Raw genomic sequence first — 21,126 nt, forward strand, 5'->3', positions numbered from 1 at the left:
TTGAAGCTGAAACTCCAATACTTTGGCCACCTGAAACGAAGAACTGACTCATTGGAAAAGACCCTGATGCTGAGAAAGATTGAGGGCAGGAGGAGAAGGGGACAACAGATGAGACGGTTGGATGGCATCACCGACTCAATGGACATGAGTTTGAGTAAACTCTGGGAGTTGGTGATAGACAGGGAAGCCTGGAGTGCTGCAGTCCATGGGGTCCCAAAGAGTTGGACACGACTGAATGACTGAACTGAACTGAAAATGCAAAGTCATTTCCTGTGGATCTATTTTTGCGGGTCTATTTGTGGCAGAAGACTGTCCTTATGCTGGGATGAGTCCCAGAAATACATAAGAAGTTAGAAACATAGTGTTCCTAAATTATTTGTGGTCTGTTTATAAAACTATATTAACATAAATTGTTTTGACTATGATAATTTTGAATCTCTCCTTGCTAAGCACAGAACGAAAGCTGAAGGTTTCTTCCCTGTCTTGCTGGCAGTCCAGAGGGTGTGAATGGTGGCTGAGGATTGAGGAAGCTTCACCTGATAGATGTGGGGGCTAGTCTCTTGTCATATGTGTCCCTAAACATCCTTCTCGCAGGCAACATCCCAACCAAGCATCTAAAGCGAGACGTGCTCCTTTCTTCCTCTTCTCCCTACATGGGGTTACCGGCAAAGCTAATATGACCACTGCTTAGAAAGAGTAATGACTTCTGCAAAAACAGGGGTGTTCTTTCTCCCAATCTCTCCTGTTTCCTTCCTTTAGAAACACGCTGCCCGAGACAACATGCCCGCAACACACCCAGAGGGTCTGTGCTTACCCTTCGCATGTGGTCAGGTGATACCGCCACCTTGAATGTGAACTGCTATTCTTATTACCCTATTAAAGAAGAGCCAACTGGCATGTTGTCAGAAAGTACTATTTAAAATGTGAATCATTGCAGAACAAATGAATACTGTGTATAGGACATTTAAAAAAGAGATATTTTTCCTTTTATAATTTTTGTATTTCTACTTGTGGCCTTTTCTTCCCACCTACAGAAGTCTCATTAACATTTCCTGTAAAGCATATTTAGTGGTGCTGAATTTTTCTAGCACTTGCTTATTTGTGAAATTCCTTCATTCTCTTTCAAGTTTGAATGATAGTCATGCCAAGCAGAGTATTCTTGGTTGTTGGCTTTTTTATTTTCACCACTTTAAATATATCATGCCACTCCCTTCTGGCCTGCAGAGTTTCTGCTGGAAAGTCAGCTACTGTTTTTTTGGGAGTTCTCTTATGTGTAATAAATTGCTTTTCCCTTGCTGCTTTTTTAAGATTTTTCTCTTTATTTTGTTGACATTTTAATTACAAATGTGTTTTGGTGTGGACTTCTGTGGGCTGATCTTATTTGGGACCCTCTGTGATTCCTGGACCTGGATGTCTGTTTCCTTTCGCAGGTTAGGGAGGTTTTCAGGAATCATCACTTGTGATAACTTTTCTGCCCCTTTCTTCTCCTTCTGGGACCCTTATAATGTGAATGTTAGTATACTTGATATTGTCCCAGATATCTCTTTAACTGTCCCTCTTTTTCAATTCTTTATTCTTTTTTTCTGCTTAGCTGGAATAATTTTTTACTCTGTTTTCCAGTTCGCTGATACATTCCTCTGTATCATCTACTCTATTGCTGATTCCTTCTAGTTTATTTCAGTTGTTTCCTTTGGCTCCATTTGGTTCTTCTTCATATTTTCTAATTGTTTGTTTAATTCCTCATTATTTTCACCTATTCTCCTGAATTAATTGAGCATCTTTATAATCATTACTTTGCATTTTTTATTGAGTAGATTACTTATCAACACTTCCCTTAGTTCTTTGCAGTTTTTCGCTGTTCCTTGTTTGGAAAATATTCCTCTGTCTTCTCACTTTGTTTAATTCTCTGTGGTTATTTGTATATTTTAGGGAAGATTGTTATATTTCCTGATCTTAAAGAAGTGGCTTTATGTAGGAGATACTATGGGATAGATATGTGTGTGTATATGTATATATTATACACACATACATACATATATATATATAGTTTAATACCTTAAATTTCATATAAGACTTTAAGCAATGCTGAATAATCTACCCGATTAAACAAATAATTTTTTTTCAATGTGATAACACATTTACCATTTAAAACTACATTGAGTAGCTTTACCAACAGTATATAGAACTCACTTTAGGAAATACATCATAGACTGAAAATACAGTATCAATGATATTATTTTCAACAGCACTCAGCCTAATTTTAAAAGATCACTACAGATTAAGTTGAGATGAACCTAAATATATTGGTGTTTTAGGCCTTTAGCATGTGAAGGTTAATGTTTATTTTACCATGCAATAAACTCTTAGAAAATTAATTGAAGTTGATTTCTATGAAATTTCCTTAATTATAAGTGTGAATGTTTTTCACTGATGAGTAAATAATAGCCTTAGAATATATATGAACAAAACAACAACAATATTAGCAATCAAGTCTCAGTTAAAAGCACGTTTACTCTTTTTTTTTTTTTTGGCTTGCTTTTTTTTTTTTTTTTTATTAGTTGGAGGCTAATTACTTCACAACATTTCAGTGGGTTTTGTCATACATTGATATGAATCAGCCATGGATTTACACGTATTCCCCATCCCGATCCCCGCTCCCACCTCCCTCTCCACCCGATTCCTCTGGGTCTTCCCAGTGCACCAGGCCCAAGCACTTGTCTCATGCATCCCACCTGGGCTGGTGATCTGTTTCACCATAGATAGTATACATGCTGTTCTTTTGAAATATCCCACCCTCACATTCTCCCACAGAGTTCAAAAGTCTGTTCTGTATTTCTGTGTCTCTTTTTCTGTTTTGCATATAGGGTTATCGTTACCATCTTTCTAAATTCCATATGTATGTGTTAGTATGCTGTAATGTTCTTTATCTTTCTGGCTTACTTCACTCTGTATAAGGGGCTCCAGCTTCATCCATCTCATTAGGACTGGTTCAAATGAATTCTTCTTAATGGCTGAGTAATATTCCATGGTGTATATGTACCACAGCTTCCTTATCCATTCATCTGCTGATGGGCATCTAGGTTGCTTCCATGTCCTGGCTATTATAAACAGTGCTGCGATGAACACTGGGGTGCACGTGTCTCTTTCAGATCTGGTTTCCTCAGTGTGTATGCCCAGAAGTGGGATTGCTGGGTCATATGGCAGTTCTATTTCCAGTTTTTTAAGAAATCTCCACACTGTTTTCCATAGCGGCTGTACTAGTTTGCATTCCCACCAACAGTGTAAGAGGATTCCCTTTTCTCCACACCCTCTCCAGCATTTATTGCTTGTAGACTTTTGGATAGCAGCCATCCTGACTGGCGTGTAATGGTACCTCATTGTGGTTTTGATTTGCATTTCTCTAATAATGAGTGATGTTGAGCATCTTTTCATGTGTTTGTTAGCCATCTGTATGTCTTCTTTGGATAAATGTCTGTTTAGTTCTTTGGCCCATTTTTTGATTGGGTCATTTATTTTTCTGGAATTGAGCTTCAGGAGTTGCTTGTATATTTTTGAGATTAATCCTTTGTCTGTTTCTTCATTTGCTGTTATTTTCTCCCAATCTGAGGGCTGTCTTTTCACCTTACTTATAGTTTCCTTTGTAGTGCAAAAGCTTTTAAGTTTCATTAGGTCCCATTTGTTTAGTTTTGCTTTTATTTCCAATATTCTGGGAGGTGGGTCATAGAGGATCTTGCTTTGATTTATGTCGGAGAGTGTTTTGCCTATGTTCTCCTCTAGGAGTTTTATAGTTTCTGGTCTTACATTTAGATCTTTAATCCATTTTGAGTTTATTTTTGTGTATGGTGTTAGAAAGTGTTCTAGTTTCATTCTTTTACAAGTGGTTGACCAGTTTTCCCAGCACCACTTGTTAAAGAGGTTGTCTTTTTTCCATTGTATATCCTTGCCTCCTTTGTCAAAGATAAGGTGTCCATAGGTTCGTGGATTTATCTCTGGGCTTTCTATTCTGTTCCATTGATCTATATTTCTGTCTTTGTGCCAGTACCATACTGTCTTGATGACTGTGTCTTTGTAGTAGAGTCTGAAGTCAGGCAGGTTGATTCCTCCAGTTCCATTCTTCTTTCTCACGATTACTTTGGCTATTCGAGGTTTTTTGTATTTCCATACAAATTGTGAAATTCTTTGGTCTAGTTCTGTGAAAAATACCGTTGGTAGCTTGATAGGGATTGCATTGAATCTATAGACTGCTTTGGGTAGAATAGCCATTTTGACAATATTGATTCTTCCAATCCATGAACACGGTATATTTCTCCATCTGTTTGTGTCCTCTTTGATTTCTTTCATCAGTGTTTTATAGTTTTCTATGTATAGGTCTTTTGTTTCTTTAGGTAGATATACTCCGAAGTATTTTATTCTTTTTGTTGCAATGGTGAATGGTATTGTTTCCTTAATTTCTCTGTCTGTTTTTTCATTGTTAGTATATAGGAATGCAAGGGATTTCTGTGTGTTAATTTTATATCCTGCAACTTCACTATATTCATTGATTAGCTCTAGTAATTTTCTGGTAGAGTCTTTAGGGTTTTCTATGTAGAGGATCATGTCATCTGCAAACAGTGAGAGTTTTACTTCTTCTTTTCCTATCTGGATTCCTTTTACTTCTTTTTCTGCTCTGATTGCTGTGGCCAAAACTTCCAACACTATGTTGAATAGTAGTGGTGAGAGTGGGCACCCTTGTCTTGTTCCTGATTTCAGGGGAAATGCTTTCAATTTTTCACCATTGAGGGTGATGCTTGCTGTGGGTTTGTCATATATAGCTTTTATTATGTTGAGGTATGTTCCTTCTATTCCTGCTTTTTGGAGAGTTTTAATCATAAATGAGTGTTGAATTTTGTCAAAGGCTTTCTCTGCATCTATTGAGATAATCATATGGTTTTTATCTTTCAATTTGTTAATGTGGTGTATTACATTGATTGATTTGCTGATATTAAAGAATCCTTGCATTCCTGGGATAAAGCCCACGTGGTCATGGTGTATGATTTTTTTAATATGTTGTTGGATTCTGTTTGCTAGAATTTTGTTAAGGATTTTTGCATCTATGTTCATCAGTGATATTGGCCTGTAGTTTTCTTTTTTTGTGGCATCTTTGTCTGGTTTTGGAATTAGGGTGATGGTGGCCTCATAGAATGAGTTTGGAAGCTTACCTTCATCTGCAATTTTCTGGAAGAGTTTGAGTAAGGTAGGTGTTAGCTCTTCTCTAAATTTTTGGTAGAATTCAGCTGTGAAGCCATCTGGTCCTGGGCTTTTGTTTGCTGGAAGATTTTTGATGACAGTTTCGATTTCCTTGCTTGTGATGGGTCTGTTAAGATCTTCTATTTCTTCCTGGTTCAGTTTTGGAAAGTTATACTTTTCTAAGAATTTGTCCATTTCATCCAAGTTGTCCATTTTATTGGCATAGAGCTGCTGGTAGTAGTCTCTTATGATCCTTTGTATTTCAGTGTTGTCTGTTGTGATCTCTCCATTTTAATTTCTAATTTTGTTAATTTGGTTCTTCTCTCTTTGTTTCTTAATGAGTCTTGCTAATGGTTTGTCAATTTTGTTTATTTTTTCAAAAAACCAGCTTTTAGCTTTGTTGATTTTTGCTATGGTCTCTTTAGTTTCTTTTGCGTTTATTTCTGCCCTGATTTTTTTTTTTTAATTTAACCTAGCATATTTATTTATTTATTTATTTATTTTCTTTCTTTTTTTTTTTTTATTAGTTGGAGGCTAATTACTTCACAACATTTCAATGGGTTTTGTCATACATTGATATGAATCAGCCATGGATTTACATGTATTCCCCATCCCGATCCCCGCTCCCACCTCCCTCTCCACCCGATTCCTCTGGGTCTTCCCAGTGCACCAGGCCCAAGCACTTGTCTCATGCATCCCACCTGGGCTGGTGATCTGTTTCACCATAGATAGTATACATGCTGTTCTTTTGAAATATCCCACCCTCACATTCTCCCACAGAGTTCAAAAGTCTGTTCTGTATTTCTGTGTCTCTTTTTCTGTTTTGCATATAGGGTTAACGTTACCATCTTTCTAAATTCCATATGTATGTGTTAGTATGCTGTAATGTTCTTTATCTTTCTGGCTTACTTCACTCTGTATAAGGGGTTCCAGCTTCATCCATCTCATTAGGACTGGTTCAAATGAATTCTTCTTAATGGCTGAGTAATATTCCATGGTGTATATGTACCACAGCTTCCTTATCCATTCATCTGCTGATGGGTATCTAGGTTGCTTCCATGTCCTGGCTATTATAAACAGTGCTGCGATGAACACTGGGGTGCACGTGTCTCTTTCAGATCTGGTTTCCTCAGTGTGTATGCCCAGAAGTGGGATTGCTGGGTCATATGGCAGTTCTATTTCCAGTTTTTTAAGAAATCTCCACACTGTTTTCCATAGCGGCTGTACTAGTTTGCATTCCCACCAACAGTGTAAGAGGATTCCCTTTTCTCCACACCCTCTCCAGCATTTATTGCTTGTAGTCTTTTGCATAGCAGCCATCCTGACTGTCTGCCCTGATTTTTAAGATTTCTTTCCTTCTGCTAACCCTGGGGTTCTTCATTTCTTCCTTTTCTAATTGCTTTAGGTGTAGAGTTAGGTTATTTATTTGGCTTTTTTCTTGTTTCTTGATTTAAGCCTGTAATGCTATGAACCTTCCCCTTAGCACTGCTTTTACAGTGTCCCATAGGTTTTGGGTTGTTGTGTTTTCATTTTCATTCATTTCTATACATATTTTGATTTCTTTTTTGATTTCTTCTATGATTTGTTGGTTATTCAGAAGCGTGTTATTTAGCCTCCATATGTTTGAAGTTTTAACAATTTTTTTCCTGTAATTGAGATCTAATCTTACTGCACTGTGGTCAGAAAAGATGACTGGAATGATTTCAATTTTTTTGAATTTTCCAAGACCAGATTTATGGCCCAGGATGTGATCTATTCTGGAGAAGGTTCCGCGTGCACTTGAGAAAAAGGTGAAGTTGATTGTTTTGGGGTGAAATGTCCTATAGATATCAATTAAGTCTATCTGGTCCATTGTGTCATTTAAGGTTTGTGTTTCCTTGTTAATTTTCTGTTTAGTTGATCTATCCATAGTTGTGAGTGGAGTATTAAAGTCTCCCACTATTATTGTGTTACTATTAATTTCCTCTTTCATACTCGTTAGTGTTTGCCGTACATATTGCGGTACTCCTATGTTGGGTGCATATAAGTTTATAATTGTTATATCTTCTTCTTGGATTGATCCTTTGATCATTATGTAGTGTCCTTCTTTGTCTCTTTTCACATCCTTTATTTGAAAGTCTATTTTATCTGATATGAGTATTGCGACTCCTGCTTTCTTTTGGTCTCCGTTTGCGTGAAATATTTTTTTCCAGCCCTTCACTTTTAGTCTGTATGTGTCTCTTGCTTTGAGGTGGGTCTCTTGTAGACAGCATATATAGGGGCCTTGTTTTTGTATCCATTCAGCCAATCTTTGTCTTTTGGTTGGGGCATTCAACCCATTTACATTTAGGGTAATTATTGATAGGTGTGGTCCCGTTGCCATTTACTTTGTTGTTTTGGGTTCACGTTTATACAGCCTTTCTGCATTTCCTGTCTAGAGAAGATCCTTTAGCATTTGTTGAAGAGCTGGTTTGGTGGTGCTGAATTCTCTCAGCTTTTGCTTGTCTGTAAAGCTTTTGAATTCTCCTTCATATCTGAATGAGATGCTTGCTGGGTACAGTAATCTAGGTTGTAGGTTATTCTCTTTCATTACTTTCAGTATGTCCTGCCATTCCCTTCTGGCCTGGAGGGTTTCTATTGATAGATCAGCTGTTATCCTTATGGGAATCCCTTTGTGTGTTATTTGTTGTTTCTCCCTTGCTGCTTTTAAGATTTGTTCTTTGTGTTTAATCTTTGTTAATTTGATTAATATGTGTCTTGGGGTGTTTCGCCTTGGGTTTATCCTGTTTGGGACTCTCTGGGTTTCTTGGACTTGGGTGGCTATTTCCTTCCCCATTTTAGGGAAGTTTTCAGCTATTATCTCCTCGAGTATTTTCTCATGGCCTTTCTTTTTGTCTTCTTCTTCTGGGACTCCTATGATTCGAATGTTGGGGCGTTTCACAGTGTCCCAGAGGTCCCTGAGGTTGTCCTCATTTCTTTTGATCCTTTTTTCTTTTTTCCTCTCTGCTTCATTTATTTCCACCATTTTATCTTCTACCTCACTTATCCTATCTTCTGCCTCTGTTATTCTACTCTTGGTTCCCTCCAAAGTGTTTTTGATCTCATTCATTGCATTATTCATTTTTAATTGACTCTTTTTTATTTCTTCTAGGTCTTTATTAAACATTTCTTGTATCTTTTCAATCTTTGTTTCCAGGCTATTTATCTGTAACTCCATTTTGTTTTCAAGATTTTGGATCATTTTTATTATCATTATTCTAAATTCTTTTTCAGGTAGATTCCCTATCTCCTCCTCTTTTGTTTGACTTGGTGGGCATTTTTCATGTTCCTTTACCTGTTGGGTATTTCTTTGCCTTTTCATCTTGTTTAGATTGCTGTATCTGGAGTGGGCTTTCTGTATTCTGGAGGTCTGTGGTTCCTTTTCATTGTGGAGGATTAACCCAGTGGGTGGGGTTAGACGATTGGCTTGTCAAGGTTTCCGGGTTAGGGAAGCTTGCGTCAGTGTTCTGGTGCGTGGAACTTGATTTCTTCTCTTTGGAGAGCAATGGAGTGCCCAGTAATGAGTTTTGAGATGGGTCTATGTGTTAGGTGTGACCTTGGGCAGCCTGTATGTTGATGTTCAGGGCTATGTTCCTGCGTTGCTGGAGAATTTGCGTGGTATGTCTTGCTCTAAAACTTATTGGCTCTTGGGTGGTGGTTGGTTTCAGTGTAGGTATGAAGGCTTTTGGACAGTCACTTATTACTTAAAGTTCCATGTAGTCAGGAGTTTTCTGGTGTTCTCAGGTTTTGGGCTTAAGTCTCCTGCCTCTGGATTTCAGTTTTATTCTTCCTGTAGTCTCAGGACTTCTCCAACTATACAGCCCTGATAAGAAAACTTCTAGGTTAATGGCTAAAAGATTCTCCCCCGTTAGGGACACCCAGAGAGGTTCACAGAGTTACATGAAGAAGAGGAGAGGGAGGAGGGAGATAGAGATGAGCAGGGGGAGAAAAAGGGGGACTCAAGAGGAGAGAGACAGATCTACGCAGCTGTCTGTTCCCAGAGTATTCTCCGTAGCCCAGTCACCTACAAAGATTCACAGAATTGGATTGGGAAGAGAAGGGGAAAGGAGGAAATAGAGGTGTTCTGAGGTAGAAAACAGAGAGTCAAGATTGGGAGAGAATAATCTTCGGTTTAAAAATAGGGCTTCTCTTCTTCTTTTTTTTTTTTTTGTAAGGTTATAGTGTATTGAAAATGAAAATTAAGGAGTAGTAGAGGAGTACTAGAGGACTTTAAAAGAAATAAGAGAAAAAGAAAAATAGAAAACAGAAGAGAAAAAGGAAAGAAAAAAAAAAGAAGAAAAAAGGAAAAAAAAAAAAGAAAGAAAAAGAACTTATTTTTTTTTCCCCCCTAATTAAAAAAATTGTAAAAATCTCCTTTCGAAGACAATGGGCTGCTTGTCTGGGCGCCTGATGACCTCAGCTAGCAATCAGAAGTTGTTTTGCGAAGTTTGCTCTGCATTCAGTTGTTCTTTTGATGAATTTGTAGGAGAGAAAGTGGTCTCCCCGTCCTACTCCTCCGCCATCTTGGCTCCTCCCCCCACGTTTACTCTTTAGTATTATAGATTAAAATAAAAAATCAGGATGTTCTTCAATAAAATATTTATCTTATAAACTTATGTGTATAACCAAATGATTATGTCTTTATGAGTTTTTTGGAAAAAATTCACTTTGTACTTACCCACAATGTCAGTCATAAGTCCTGAAATAGTCTCATCTCCTGTAATCCAAGGACGTTTCCCTACCTCATGACCATAGGCTCCCCTGAAATTGAAAATGGATATAACAATCTTAGTTTTGGTGTGCATCTGTGTGTATAGTGTGTATCTCTGTGTGTCTGTGTGAGTGTGTGTGTGTGAGTTTTCAAATACCAGCATGAGTGACTGAACATTTCTAAGTGAGTCTTTGTAATGTTTTAATAAAAAGCATGCTTTTTTAAAAACCAAAAGTAATATTTGAGAACTCTGGTTTTTAACTTGTAATTTTAAAAAATTTCTTTGTTTTCCTTTTTGGTGAGTTGTATAGGGGGTGTTGACCATATAATATTTCATTATCTTTCCCTATGTTGAAGTCTAAGATATTATTTTTTTCTCTTTTGAAAATTCTAAGGTTATTTGAGTATCTTACCTGTATACCATTCCATTTAATTGCATCTATACTACAACATTTTACTACCACTTGAGGCTAGATATTAAAATGATTATTAATTACATTTTAAAATGTAATTATAATCTGTGAATTAAATAGAAGTATATAAAATGTGACTATACTCATGATGACATTTTAAGGTAGTAGTGAAACTTGGCGATAATCAGAGACAATACTATATCTTCACCTGCATGTGCTCAGTCCTGTCTGATTCTTTGTGACTCTACGGACTGTAGCCAACCAAGCTCCTCTATCCATGGGATTATCCCAGCAAGAATACTGGAATAGATTGCCATTTCCTCCTACAGGGGATCTTCCCGACCCAGGGATCGCTCCTGTGTTCCCTAAATTGGCAGGTGAATTCTTTACCACACTGAGCCACCTAGGAATCCCATATTTTCTAGCAACTTCATCTATCACATTCTAGCTCAATTTTGTTATTCTAGTAAGTATCTCAGTAGACATAATGGAAACAACGCTAAATACATAAGAAAATGTCAACTCTCAAGTCATTTCTATCAAATGAGGAAGGCAAATACATTTGAAAAATAGGAGAAGAAATCAAGAAGAGAGTGACTTTGTGTGCTGTTACAAACTTGTATGTTAGAAAGCTCTGGAATAGACTGTTCTTAATTCTTTTGGAATCCAAAGACTATGTAAACTTGGAAGAAAGGAATAAGCATGTGCTCTATGTATAGTGTTACTGTGATGAATACATATTCTGGAATTAAATAAGCTGGTGGCAGTGAGCTGAAAAACCTTCTCTCAGAGGTGAAGGGTAGTAGAATATGCCATCCTAAAACATCATTGTGGTCCATTCATCATATTGTGCTGTAGGCACTTGAAGAAATAGAAAATCCAAGAAGGGGCTTTCTCTGAGCTTCGCTATCTGCCTAAAGACAGACCCGCCGAAAGAAGCTCAGTTATCATAAGTCTTCCCAGGAGTTTCATCAGCTAGAAAAGAGTTGACTCAGCACAGTGTGTGCATGGTAGTTGCTCAGTTGTGACCGCTGTAGCCCACCAGGCTCCTCTGTCCCTGGAATTCGTCAGGTAAGAATACCTGGGTGGGTTGCCATTTCCTTCTCCAGGGAATCTTCCCAACCCAGGGATCAAACCCAGGTCTCCTGCACTGCAGGCAGACACATCACCATCTGAGCTACCTGGGAAGCCCCTTAGCAAGGAGAGACTACAAGTCAACACCACCTCCCAGATAAACTTCAGACTATTCCTCCTATCTACTCCCCAGGGATCCATCCATCCTTCAAAGAAGTCCTTAACTATCCCCTAAGAGGCCTGCATCTTTCTTCCTCTTTGGCTATTAAATGAGATGTAAGCTTGAATTCCAAGCTGCCTTCAGGAGTTATTCATTTTCCCCTAAATATTCCCTATGTATCCTTTAGGTATTCATGTTAATAAATTGTGTTAATAAGCAAAATTCTTTTTTTATCTTGTTAACCTCTCTTTTATTACAAGGCTATCAGTTAAAACCTCAGAAGGCCAAAGGATTTTTTTCTCCACTACGAGCAATGGGGACACTGGAAAGGAGGAGCCCTTGCTGATTTCTGTGGTGTGAATACCCCCCATCAGTGAAAATCCTGAATGTTTAACAATTGGCTCCATCACCTGGGATGAGCCAGTTTCCAGGTCAATACTACATACGAAGCTACATTTATTAGAAGCTTATAGTACCTAATTTCCCACTTTTATAAAAGAAAATGGGTTATAATATGTACCTTAAAGGATTTCTATAAAAAATAAATAAGATACCATTTGAAGGATCTTGGTACATGGTACCCTTTTTTTGAGTTGTCTTTCCTAATGCAAATCTAATGTTAAAACTCACTTCATCAGCACGTGAGGGCTTCCCTGGTAGCTCAGACGGTATCTACCAGCAATGCGGAGACCCAGGAGACCCGAGCTTGATCCCTGGGTTGGGAAGATCCCTTGGAGACGGAAATGGCACAACTGCAGTATGCCTGGAGAATGCCATGGACAGAGGAGCCTGGCACCGGGCTACAGTCCATGGGGTTGCAAGGAGTCAGACACGACTGAGTGACTTAACACTGCACTTCACGTCAGCATGTGGTGTAAAACAGCTTTTAAACTAGTACTTTGGTTACCATATAAAGTGAGATGAAGGAAGAAGACTTGGAGAATAAACAGGCTATAAGAACTAAGGAGGAAGAGAAGGACAATTGTTAGTGAGTGTCCTGGTGGGCTGCCCGTCTATGGGGTCCCACAGAGTCGGACACGGCTGAAGCGACTTAGCAGCGGCAGCAGCATTATTCATATTATTGTTAGATAGCCTGCAGCTTGCCTCTTTCTTGACTTCCAATATAAATGCTAAAGACAAAAATCTTTATCATTAAATAGTAGTTAAAGGCAGATACTTGGATCCTTTTTTATTTTAATCACACAGAGCTCCATGGCCTTGCTGATAGCACAATACATCTTATTGCATTTAGGCAGTAAAATTCTATGTTCTGCCTCAGAGAATTTATATCTCAGAATATTATGCCACCTACTTCTCACCCTGGTAGACACCATGGTAATAATCTTTAAGGATCCGTTTCTTCCTGCAATGCTTTTGGCATCTTCCTTCCTTTAAGATGTCACACACAGAATCAGCTTCTTCATTTTGCCAGTCTACTAGCCTAGGGTATTTAGGAAGTGTTACCTAAATAAACTCAAAGTGGCCTTTCATTAGAAAGAGCTGATGTGGATCACAGTGCAGTTATAAACATACATATTCAATTTAAGGGAAAGCTTATGTTGTTTTCATTCTAAACTGCTTAGAAGTAGTTGCAGTATAGTTGCAATCTTTTACTAATGCTGTGAAGGAAAAGAGAGCATAGGAAAGAGTTCACTCACTACCATTGCATCAGTCATTGCTGTGAGTCGGCTGAGATGTCTGCAGAGCAGTGTTTGCTCATGAAATTAGATTTCAGGATATAAAATCTAATTAGGAAGTTAATAGAAATGTGGATCCTCTTTGAAATAGGACTGTGCTTTAACTATCCTACAGAATGAAAAGTGCCCCTGCACTTAAAAGCTCCCCCCAGTAAGCAAATAAATAAGATTTCACAGAGTCTCCCTGAATGATATCACAACTTTTTTCTGTGACCCGGTTGATGATTAGCCAACAGAGATGTCAGGAAAAGCTCTGTAACATGTCACACCATGTACTTTCTTATTCATATTGGAGGCAGAATATGCCACACTAACACTTGCCGCTTGGGCATAAGGATTATTTTGTGCTGGAGGCACTTGAAAAAGAGCAAATGCAAGGGGAGGATATCTCTGAACTCCCCTTATCTGCCTGAAGACAGATCCTCCAAAAGAACTCAATTGTCATAAATTCCCTCTTCAGAAGTTTCATCAACAAGGGAAGGTTGACTCAGGTCACAAGAGAGGAGACGAAGTCAGCACCACAGTCAGATAGACTTTGTCACAAACTACCATACTTCTCATTTATTCTTCTAACAGCCTATTCATCATTCCTAAAAATAATTTATTTTTCTCAGAGTGACCTGTATAGCTCCTCCTTAGCCCCTATTAAGACAATATATAAGCTTTCAAATCTCATTGCTTTTTTTGGATGATCATTTCTTTTTTTTCCTGTGGTGCCCTCACGCATGTAATATTAAAATGTAATAAAATTTTATGCCTTTTCTTCTGTTAATCTGCCTGTTACTTTATTTCCTAGATCCAGTAATGGACCTATGAGAGTAGGGGGAAAGTCTTTCCTCCTCTACAATACACCTTTATATTTTTTAAAGAAAGAAACCCTTAAATTGAATGAGACTGCAGGTCTGCAGAAGCACATGTCTCCCATGTGCTTCACCAGCACCCTTTCTGCACACATATTACCATGTAAGCTAAGTCACTGCAAACCAGGCAGTTTGTTCCTACTGTGTAATTCAGTGTGATATTTTTCTTTTTAGGTAATTCTACCTAAAATGTCTCAGTTTTTATAAGAATCCCTATAAAGACACAACTGTGGCAGCTTTTTGCTCCTATAAAAAAGAAAGTCATTTATTTATCTAGCAAATGGGATAACCCAGTAGACCAATAATATAGTGATTACTACCTAGGGACACAGCATACATCTTTCAACTTACAATGTCCTCTTTAGGACTGACATAGCTGAATTTTACCACTATGATTACTACCTCATGTTATTCTCCTTTAATTGATCTGGGTCGTTAGTAAATATTTAATTTTAAATGTTCCCCCAAATTAAGTTTATTGCCTATCCATCTCAACAGACCCATAATGAACAAGCATATGATATTGTTGCTTCTTATTGTTGTTATATCTTCTTGCTGATAGCTAATTATTATATATCAAAGTGAAATTACACTAAAAGTTTTCCATTTCAGAAAATTAAAATAATCTAAATATTATCATTTCATCAAACAAATAATATATTCTCCAAGTAAAGTGTTAGTAACCTACTTTAGAAATCATATACAGTTGAAAATGAATCTGGAAAATACTAATAGGCATTTAAAAAATACAGAGGTAAGCATTTTATTTTCATAGTCTTGCCTTGAATCACTTGAGTTTTCGAAGAAATCAGTTGAGTCCTAAAATATTTCTAAGTGTGCCTGTATTCTTGACTTTTCTTTGGTGTAAAGTAATCAAATATGGCAGTCACATGAATTATAATATTAAGCTGCATTATGACCAGTGATGGTTTATTTTGTAGATAAATAGGTAGTATGCCTACAATAGCCCATGAAAGATAATGACCTAGAAGATGAAAAACATAAGCCAAATGGCATTTCCTATGTTATAGGTCATGGATGCCCAGAGGTTTGATATCAATATCCCAGAGCAATATTTCACTTAGAACACTCAAATTTCTCAGTTACTGTTAAGATTATAAATTTTTAATATTATTTTCTTCTGTTAAGCAACTAATTTTAAGGTACATTATTTAATGACTGTGTAGCTCTCTTTGATCAGTTCTCAAAATCTCACTGGTCAAGAATGTGGTGGGGCACTGTCCTGGTTTGGGTATCTGCTGAGAAGTAGGACAGAAGTAGGATTGGAGGAGATGAAGAACAGATAATCAGATGATACTCATTGCAATAATGAGACACTCCAGATCCAGAGGCAAACCAAACATGCAGGGGAAATTTAGTACTAAAACAAAGGCAATAGTTAGAAAGGGAAGGGAAGGAAACAATAGGCCACCAGAGTGGCAGGAAGATTACTTTAAAAGCATGTTTGACCTAAGAAAGAAACATTGTCCAGACTTAAGGAAAGCCTCCTAAAAATACCACCACCACCACTGACCCACCATCAGAGAAGAATGGCCCTTAGCACTAGGAGTTACACATTTACTTTCCTTCAATCTTTCACTTGGGAGCTCCCAAGCAGGAAATATTCTGCTGGTTATTATGAAGATGGAAAAGCCCAGTAGAGCTGACCATACTTTCCTACTGAAGCTCCCCACTTTTTGTTAAATTTGTTTTAATCCCTTACTCTGGCTGGTAAGTGAATCACTGTAGTGTGTTTCTGTACCCATGTAAAATAAAGTTTTCTCCTGCTAATCTGTGTATGTGTGTGTGCGCACATGTTGCATGATGTCCAACTCTTTGTGACCCCATGGACTGTAGAGCCCCCAGGCTTTTGTTTCCATGGGATTCTCCAGGCAAGAATACTGGAGTTGGTTATCATTTTCTACTCCAGGGATCTTCCTGACCCAGGGGTTGAACATGCATCATGTGTCTCTTGTGTCTCCTGCACTGGCAGGCAGATTCTTTACCACTAGTACCACCTAGAAAGCTAATCTCAGTTCAGTTCAGTTCAGTCGCTCAGTCGTGTCTGACTCTTTGCGACCCCATGAACCGCAGCATGCCAGGCCTTGCTGTCCATCATCAACTCCCAGAGTCCACCCAAACTCATGTCCATTGTGTTGGTGATGCCATCCAACCATCTCATCCTCTGTCGTCCCCTTCTCCTCCAGCCCTCAGTCTTTCCCAGAATCAGGGTCTTTTTCAATGAGTCAGCTCTCCACATTAGGTGGCCAAAGTATTGGAGTTTCAGCTTCAACATCAGTCCCTCCAATGAACACCCAGGACTGATCTCCTTTAGGATGGACTGGTTGGATCTCCTTGCAGTCCAAGGGACTCTCAGTGGAAGTGAGAAATAGACTTAAGGGACTAGATCTGATAGACAGAGTGCCTGATGAACTATGGAAGGAGGTTCATGACATTGTACAAGAGACAGGGAGCAAGACCATCCCCAAGAAAAAGAAATGCAAAAAAGCAAAATGGTTGTTTGAGGAGGCCTTACAAATAGCTGTGAAAAGAAGAGAAGCGAAAAGCAAAGGAGAAAAGGAAAGATACACCCATTTGAATGCAGAGTTCCAAAGAATAGCCAGGAGAGATAAGAAAGCCTTCCTCAGCGATCGATGCAAAGAAAAAGAGGATAACAATCCAATGGGAAAGATTAGAGATCTCTTCAAGAAAATTAGAGATACCAAGGGAAAATTTCACGAAAAGATGATTCAATAAAGGACAGAAATGGTATGGACCTAACAGAAGCGGAAGATATTAAGAAGAGTTGGCAAGAATACACAGAAGAACTGTACAAAAAGGATCTTCATGACCCAGATAATCATGAAGGTGTGCTCACTCACACTTACCTAGAACCGGACATCCTGGAATGTGAAGTCAGGTGGGCCTTAGGAAGCATCACTACGAACAAAACTAGTGGAGGCAATGGAATTCCAGTTGAGCTATTTCAAATTCTAAAAGATGATGCTATGAAAGTGCTTCACTCAATATGTCAGCAAATTTGCAAAACTCTGCAGTGGCCACAGGACTGGAAAAGGTCAGTTTTCATTCCAATCCCAAAGAAAGGTAATGCCAAAGAATGCTCAAACTACCACACAATTGCACTTGTCTCACACGCTAGTAAGCTAATCTATCTGTTGTCAATTAATCCTCAGGCCCCCAACCACTAGAAGGAAAGTTAATAGAGGAAAAGCTTTCCTTCCAACACAACCTTAGCTGAAAAGGCTAGAGTAGAGTTTTAAGCTAAATATTTAGGAGCAAAAAAATGAATGAACAACCCATTTGAGATTAAAGATTGGGGGTGGAATGGAAGGAAACAAGACCGTGTTCATGAACCTCAAATACTACTGATACCGCTGGGCTGGCAGCACCATGATGTTGACTGGGACACCACAGTTTACAACAAAAATACTAAATAAAATCAACTAGTTATCTAATCTATTACTCAGAAGAAGTCTTTTAAAAATTCAGTTTTCATTGCTTGAAGCATTAAAACATACTTCCTTGCTAAATCATCTGTCTGATGAAAAATAGGTAGGGGAGGTTAAGAGTATGTAATTTTCTGTTATAACAATGTAAAATATAAAATTGAAGGGTAGCAACAATAGGAGGATATTATGACAGAGAGGCACTCTCTCTGAACATAACTGGAGTAAAAGTTTCAAGAATAATCAACTAGTCTTTTAATAAAGTAGGATAATTGAACAGATACAAATAGAAAAGCAGACAGGCATACTTTAGAATATACATGAAGGATAAAAATGCACAGTTTGCTGAACAAATATCTAAGAGGCAAGGACACTCTCCAAATTTCAAGTTCAATCTAATTATCTGCTATATTTTACATTTAGGCCAAAAATGAATATTACCATTTTTATTAACTATGACCCTCATATGTTAAAATACCAAAGCCTTCAGATGCAGAATGCTTCCAAATGTAGTGATATTTACTTTTCAAAGTATGCATAAATGTTACGCAAATAAAATTATAACAGGCCTACTAAATTGTGCAAAACTCTATTATTCTTGGACTGAGTTGTGAACTTACATTCTTAACCACTAAAATTAAGAACTCTGCAGTGTTATCTAATAGCCATGGTAGTAATCATTGGCATAGTCAGTTTAAACTTAACTTTAAAGAGGTTTTGTTCCCAATAGAAAAGACCACTGGCCTGAGGAATATAGAAAGCTGGAAAAGTCATTCTGTGTTTCTATAAGAACTAAATATCTTGATCAGAATTCTTATCTGGTATGGTTTCATATTTCTGAATTTCTTTTTTTCCCTTGTGCTTTAGGTTTAGCTTCCCCCTCATCTATTTTTCAGATTCTAAGAATCAAAAATATTTTAAAATATGTATACTATTTTTAATATTCAAATAATATAAATATTTAAATAGTTAAGATATTTTTTTAAAATTCCAGTTTTAGCTGTCAGTAATTACTGGGGAAGGATAAGAAGTACATAAGATTAAGTTATTTTCCTTAAGGGATTTATAGTATAGCTAAAAATATGAAACTAATGTAAGTAAATACCTCTAAACTGCCTATTGTAGAGCAGTGATTGCTAATGCACTAGATATTCAGCAAGAAGTGATGAGTGGTTGAGAAGGTTGATATTTAAGAGGTGAAAATTGAGGTAAGTAGAGAGTATGGACGGTTTCATAAGCAGAAGTGTAAAAGTAGAACAGAAAAATGGAGAAAAACGTGAATCCTGATGTAAGATTCCTACATAGTTAGAGTGAACCTGCTAAGCTAAGCCCCAAGCCCCAGTGGAGCATCTACTCAGTGAAAGTATTAGTTGCTTAATCGTGTCTGACTCTTTTGTGACCCCATGGACTGTAGCCTGCAAGGCTCCTCTGGTCTGGGATTCCCCAGGCAGGAATACTGGAGTGAGTTGCCATGCCCTTCTCCAGGGAATCTTCCCAACCCAGGAATTGAACTAGGGTCTCCTGCGTTGCAGGCAGAGGCATGATTCTGAGCCAATGGGGATACACATCTTCTCAATAATCAAGTTCAGTTTGGTGAGGGAAGTACCTTCTATTCCACTCAACCTCTTGTCCCCTCTCAATAAGAAATTTTTATTTTCTTATTTATAAAAATTGGTGTGCTAGAGTTTAGCCAAGAACTAATCATAAAAACACTAAACTGAATCCTAAATATTAACTCCCTTGTTAGTAATTAAAAAAATAAAATAATTGCTTATGACATAGATATGCCAATTCAGAGAAGGAGCTAAGTTTTTAAAATATTTTAAAAGCTTTACTATTAATTCTACCACTAACTTGCCATATGACCCTATTTACTGATCCTCAGTTATTTCATCCATAAAATGAGAATATTTTATCACTCATTGAATACAATCCCTCTGGTTCCTCTCTGCTCTAATATTCTAAGATTCTGCTTTACACCTTTGCAAATATTAGACAGTCTAGAGTGATTTTTAAAATTCTTGTATGAGATGTTGATTGTTAGCTTTTGAAATAATACTTACATTTTGGCCCATTTATCTAGTTCCTCTTCCAGGTATGTTTTAACCATTTTTGGTTGAAGGCCAAGAGAATTTCCCAAGAAATAGATAGCTTCTTCATCCTTATTCACTAAAGATAAATCAACTGAAATAGAAGAAAATGAAAAAAAAAACTTATTCAATTAATTAACATTATTCCTTTTGGCATTGTTTATCCACTACAAACAATTAATGTACTTAACTCCGAGAAGGATGAGAAATATCTTACAATTCCTTCCAAGTATAGCAACAGGTTCTCTTAAAAATAATCTTTTACATTTAAATTTTAAAATATAATTTAAATATTTAGATGCTTCTGTTTAGATCTGTCATATGTATTATGCTCCACGAGGAAATCTTTCTGAACAAATACTTCCAATAATAATAGCCAATAGAAAAAAGTTAAAACACGAATTTTTACAGAAATTATATCAGCCTATCTAGTTATAGCAGAAGGTTACCAGAATTTGACAAGTAATGATACTCTGCATTAACTGGTGTTGCAGCATATAGAAACAATCTAAATGATTATCGATATATCTGAAGTGGATATATTAAATGTGTACGTTTTTATTCTCTCTATGCATACATGTTTAAGCAAAGACTCTTTTTTTTTTTACTTACTTCTTATTCAAGTAAATGAGAGCTGCACTAATTTTTAATTCTACCTTGGTTGCAATAAATACAATTTCAGCAGCAAATCAAACCATAGGGTTAGAGTATTTTCTAGAAATGCACAAGTTTATAATTGTGTTCTTCTAAGTTTTATCTTAATTCTATTGAAAGGAAGATTAAACTTTTGCTAAAATTTACTAGAATAATTTGGTTGTATTCTTGTCTTTAGATGACTTAAACCTTTGCTGACTTTTTAAAGGCTACCATTTCATTCAACCCAACAGCCTTTATAGATACTGTCTCTGTTTTTCATTGGCATCTCTTTAGTCTGACTCTATCCCAAATTGGAACAAGTCTGTTGTTCCATGTCCTGTCTAACTGTTGCTTCTTGACCTGCATACAGATTTATCAGGAGGCAGGTAAGTGGTTTGTTATTCCCATCTGTTGAAGAATATGCCACAGTTTGTTGTGATCCACACAGTCAAAGGCTTTAGCATAGTCAAGGAAGCAGAAGTAGATGATTTTTCTGCTTTTTTGATGATCCAACAGATGTTGGCAATTTGAATTCTCCTTCCTCTGCCTTTTCTAAATCCAGTTTGAACATCAGGAAGTTAGTTCATGTACTGTTGAAGCCTAGCTTGGAGAATTTTGAGCATTACCGTGCTAGAGTGTGAGATGAGTGCAATTGTGGAGTAGTTTGAACATTCTTTGGCATTGCCTTTCTTAGGGATTGGAATGAAAACTGACCTTTTCCAGCCCTGTGGCCTCTGCCAAGTTTCCAAATTTGCTGGCATATTGAATGCAGCA

The 21,126-nt window shown here is 37.4% G+C and overlaps 1 protein-coding gene across 3 annotated transcripts in view; it reads right to left on the bottom strand.

Moving 5' to 3' along the window:
• KYNU (kynureninase) overlaps positions 1-21,126 on the bottom strand; it is a 119,448-nt gene that overhangs the window by 76,220 nt on the left and 22,102 nt on the right. For all 3 annotated transcript variants that reach the window (XM_061135695.1, XM_061135694.1, XM_061135696.1), the window contains 2 exons: positions 19,690-19,810; positions 9,923-10,005 (listed from right to left, as the gene is read on the bottom strand). In XM_061135695.1, coding sequence (XP_060991678.1) covers positions 9,923-10,005; positions 19,690-19,736 — 130 coding nt within the window. In that variant the 5' untranslated portion in view covers positions 19,737-19,810. The remainder of the gene's footprint in view (positions 1-9,922; positions 10,006-19,689; positions 19,811-21,126) is intronic.

This window comes from Dama dama, chromosome 33 (assembly GCF_033118175.1).
Source record: "Dama dama isolate Ldn47 chromosome 33, ASM3311817v1, whole genome shotgun sequence".
In the NCBI taxonomy this organism is placed as follows: domain Eukaryota; kingdom Metazoa; phylum Chordata; class Mammalia; order Artiodactyla; family Cervidae; genus Dama; species Dama dama.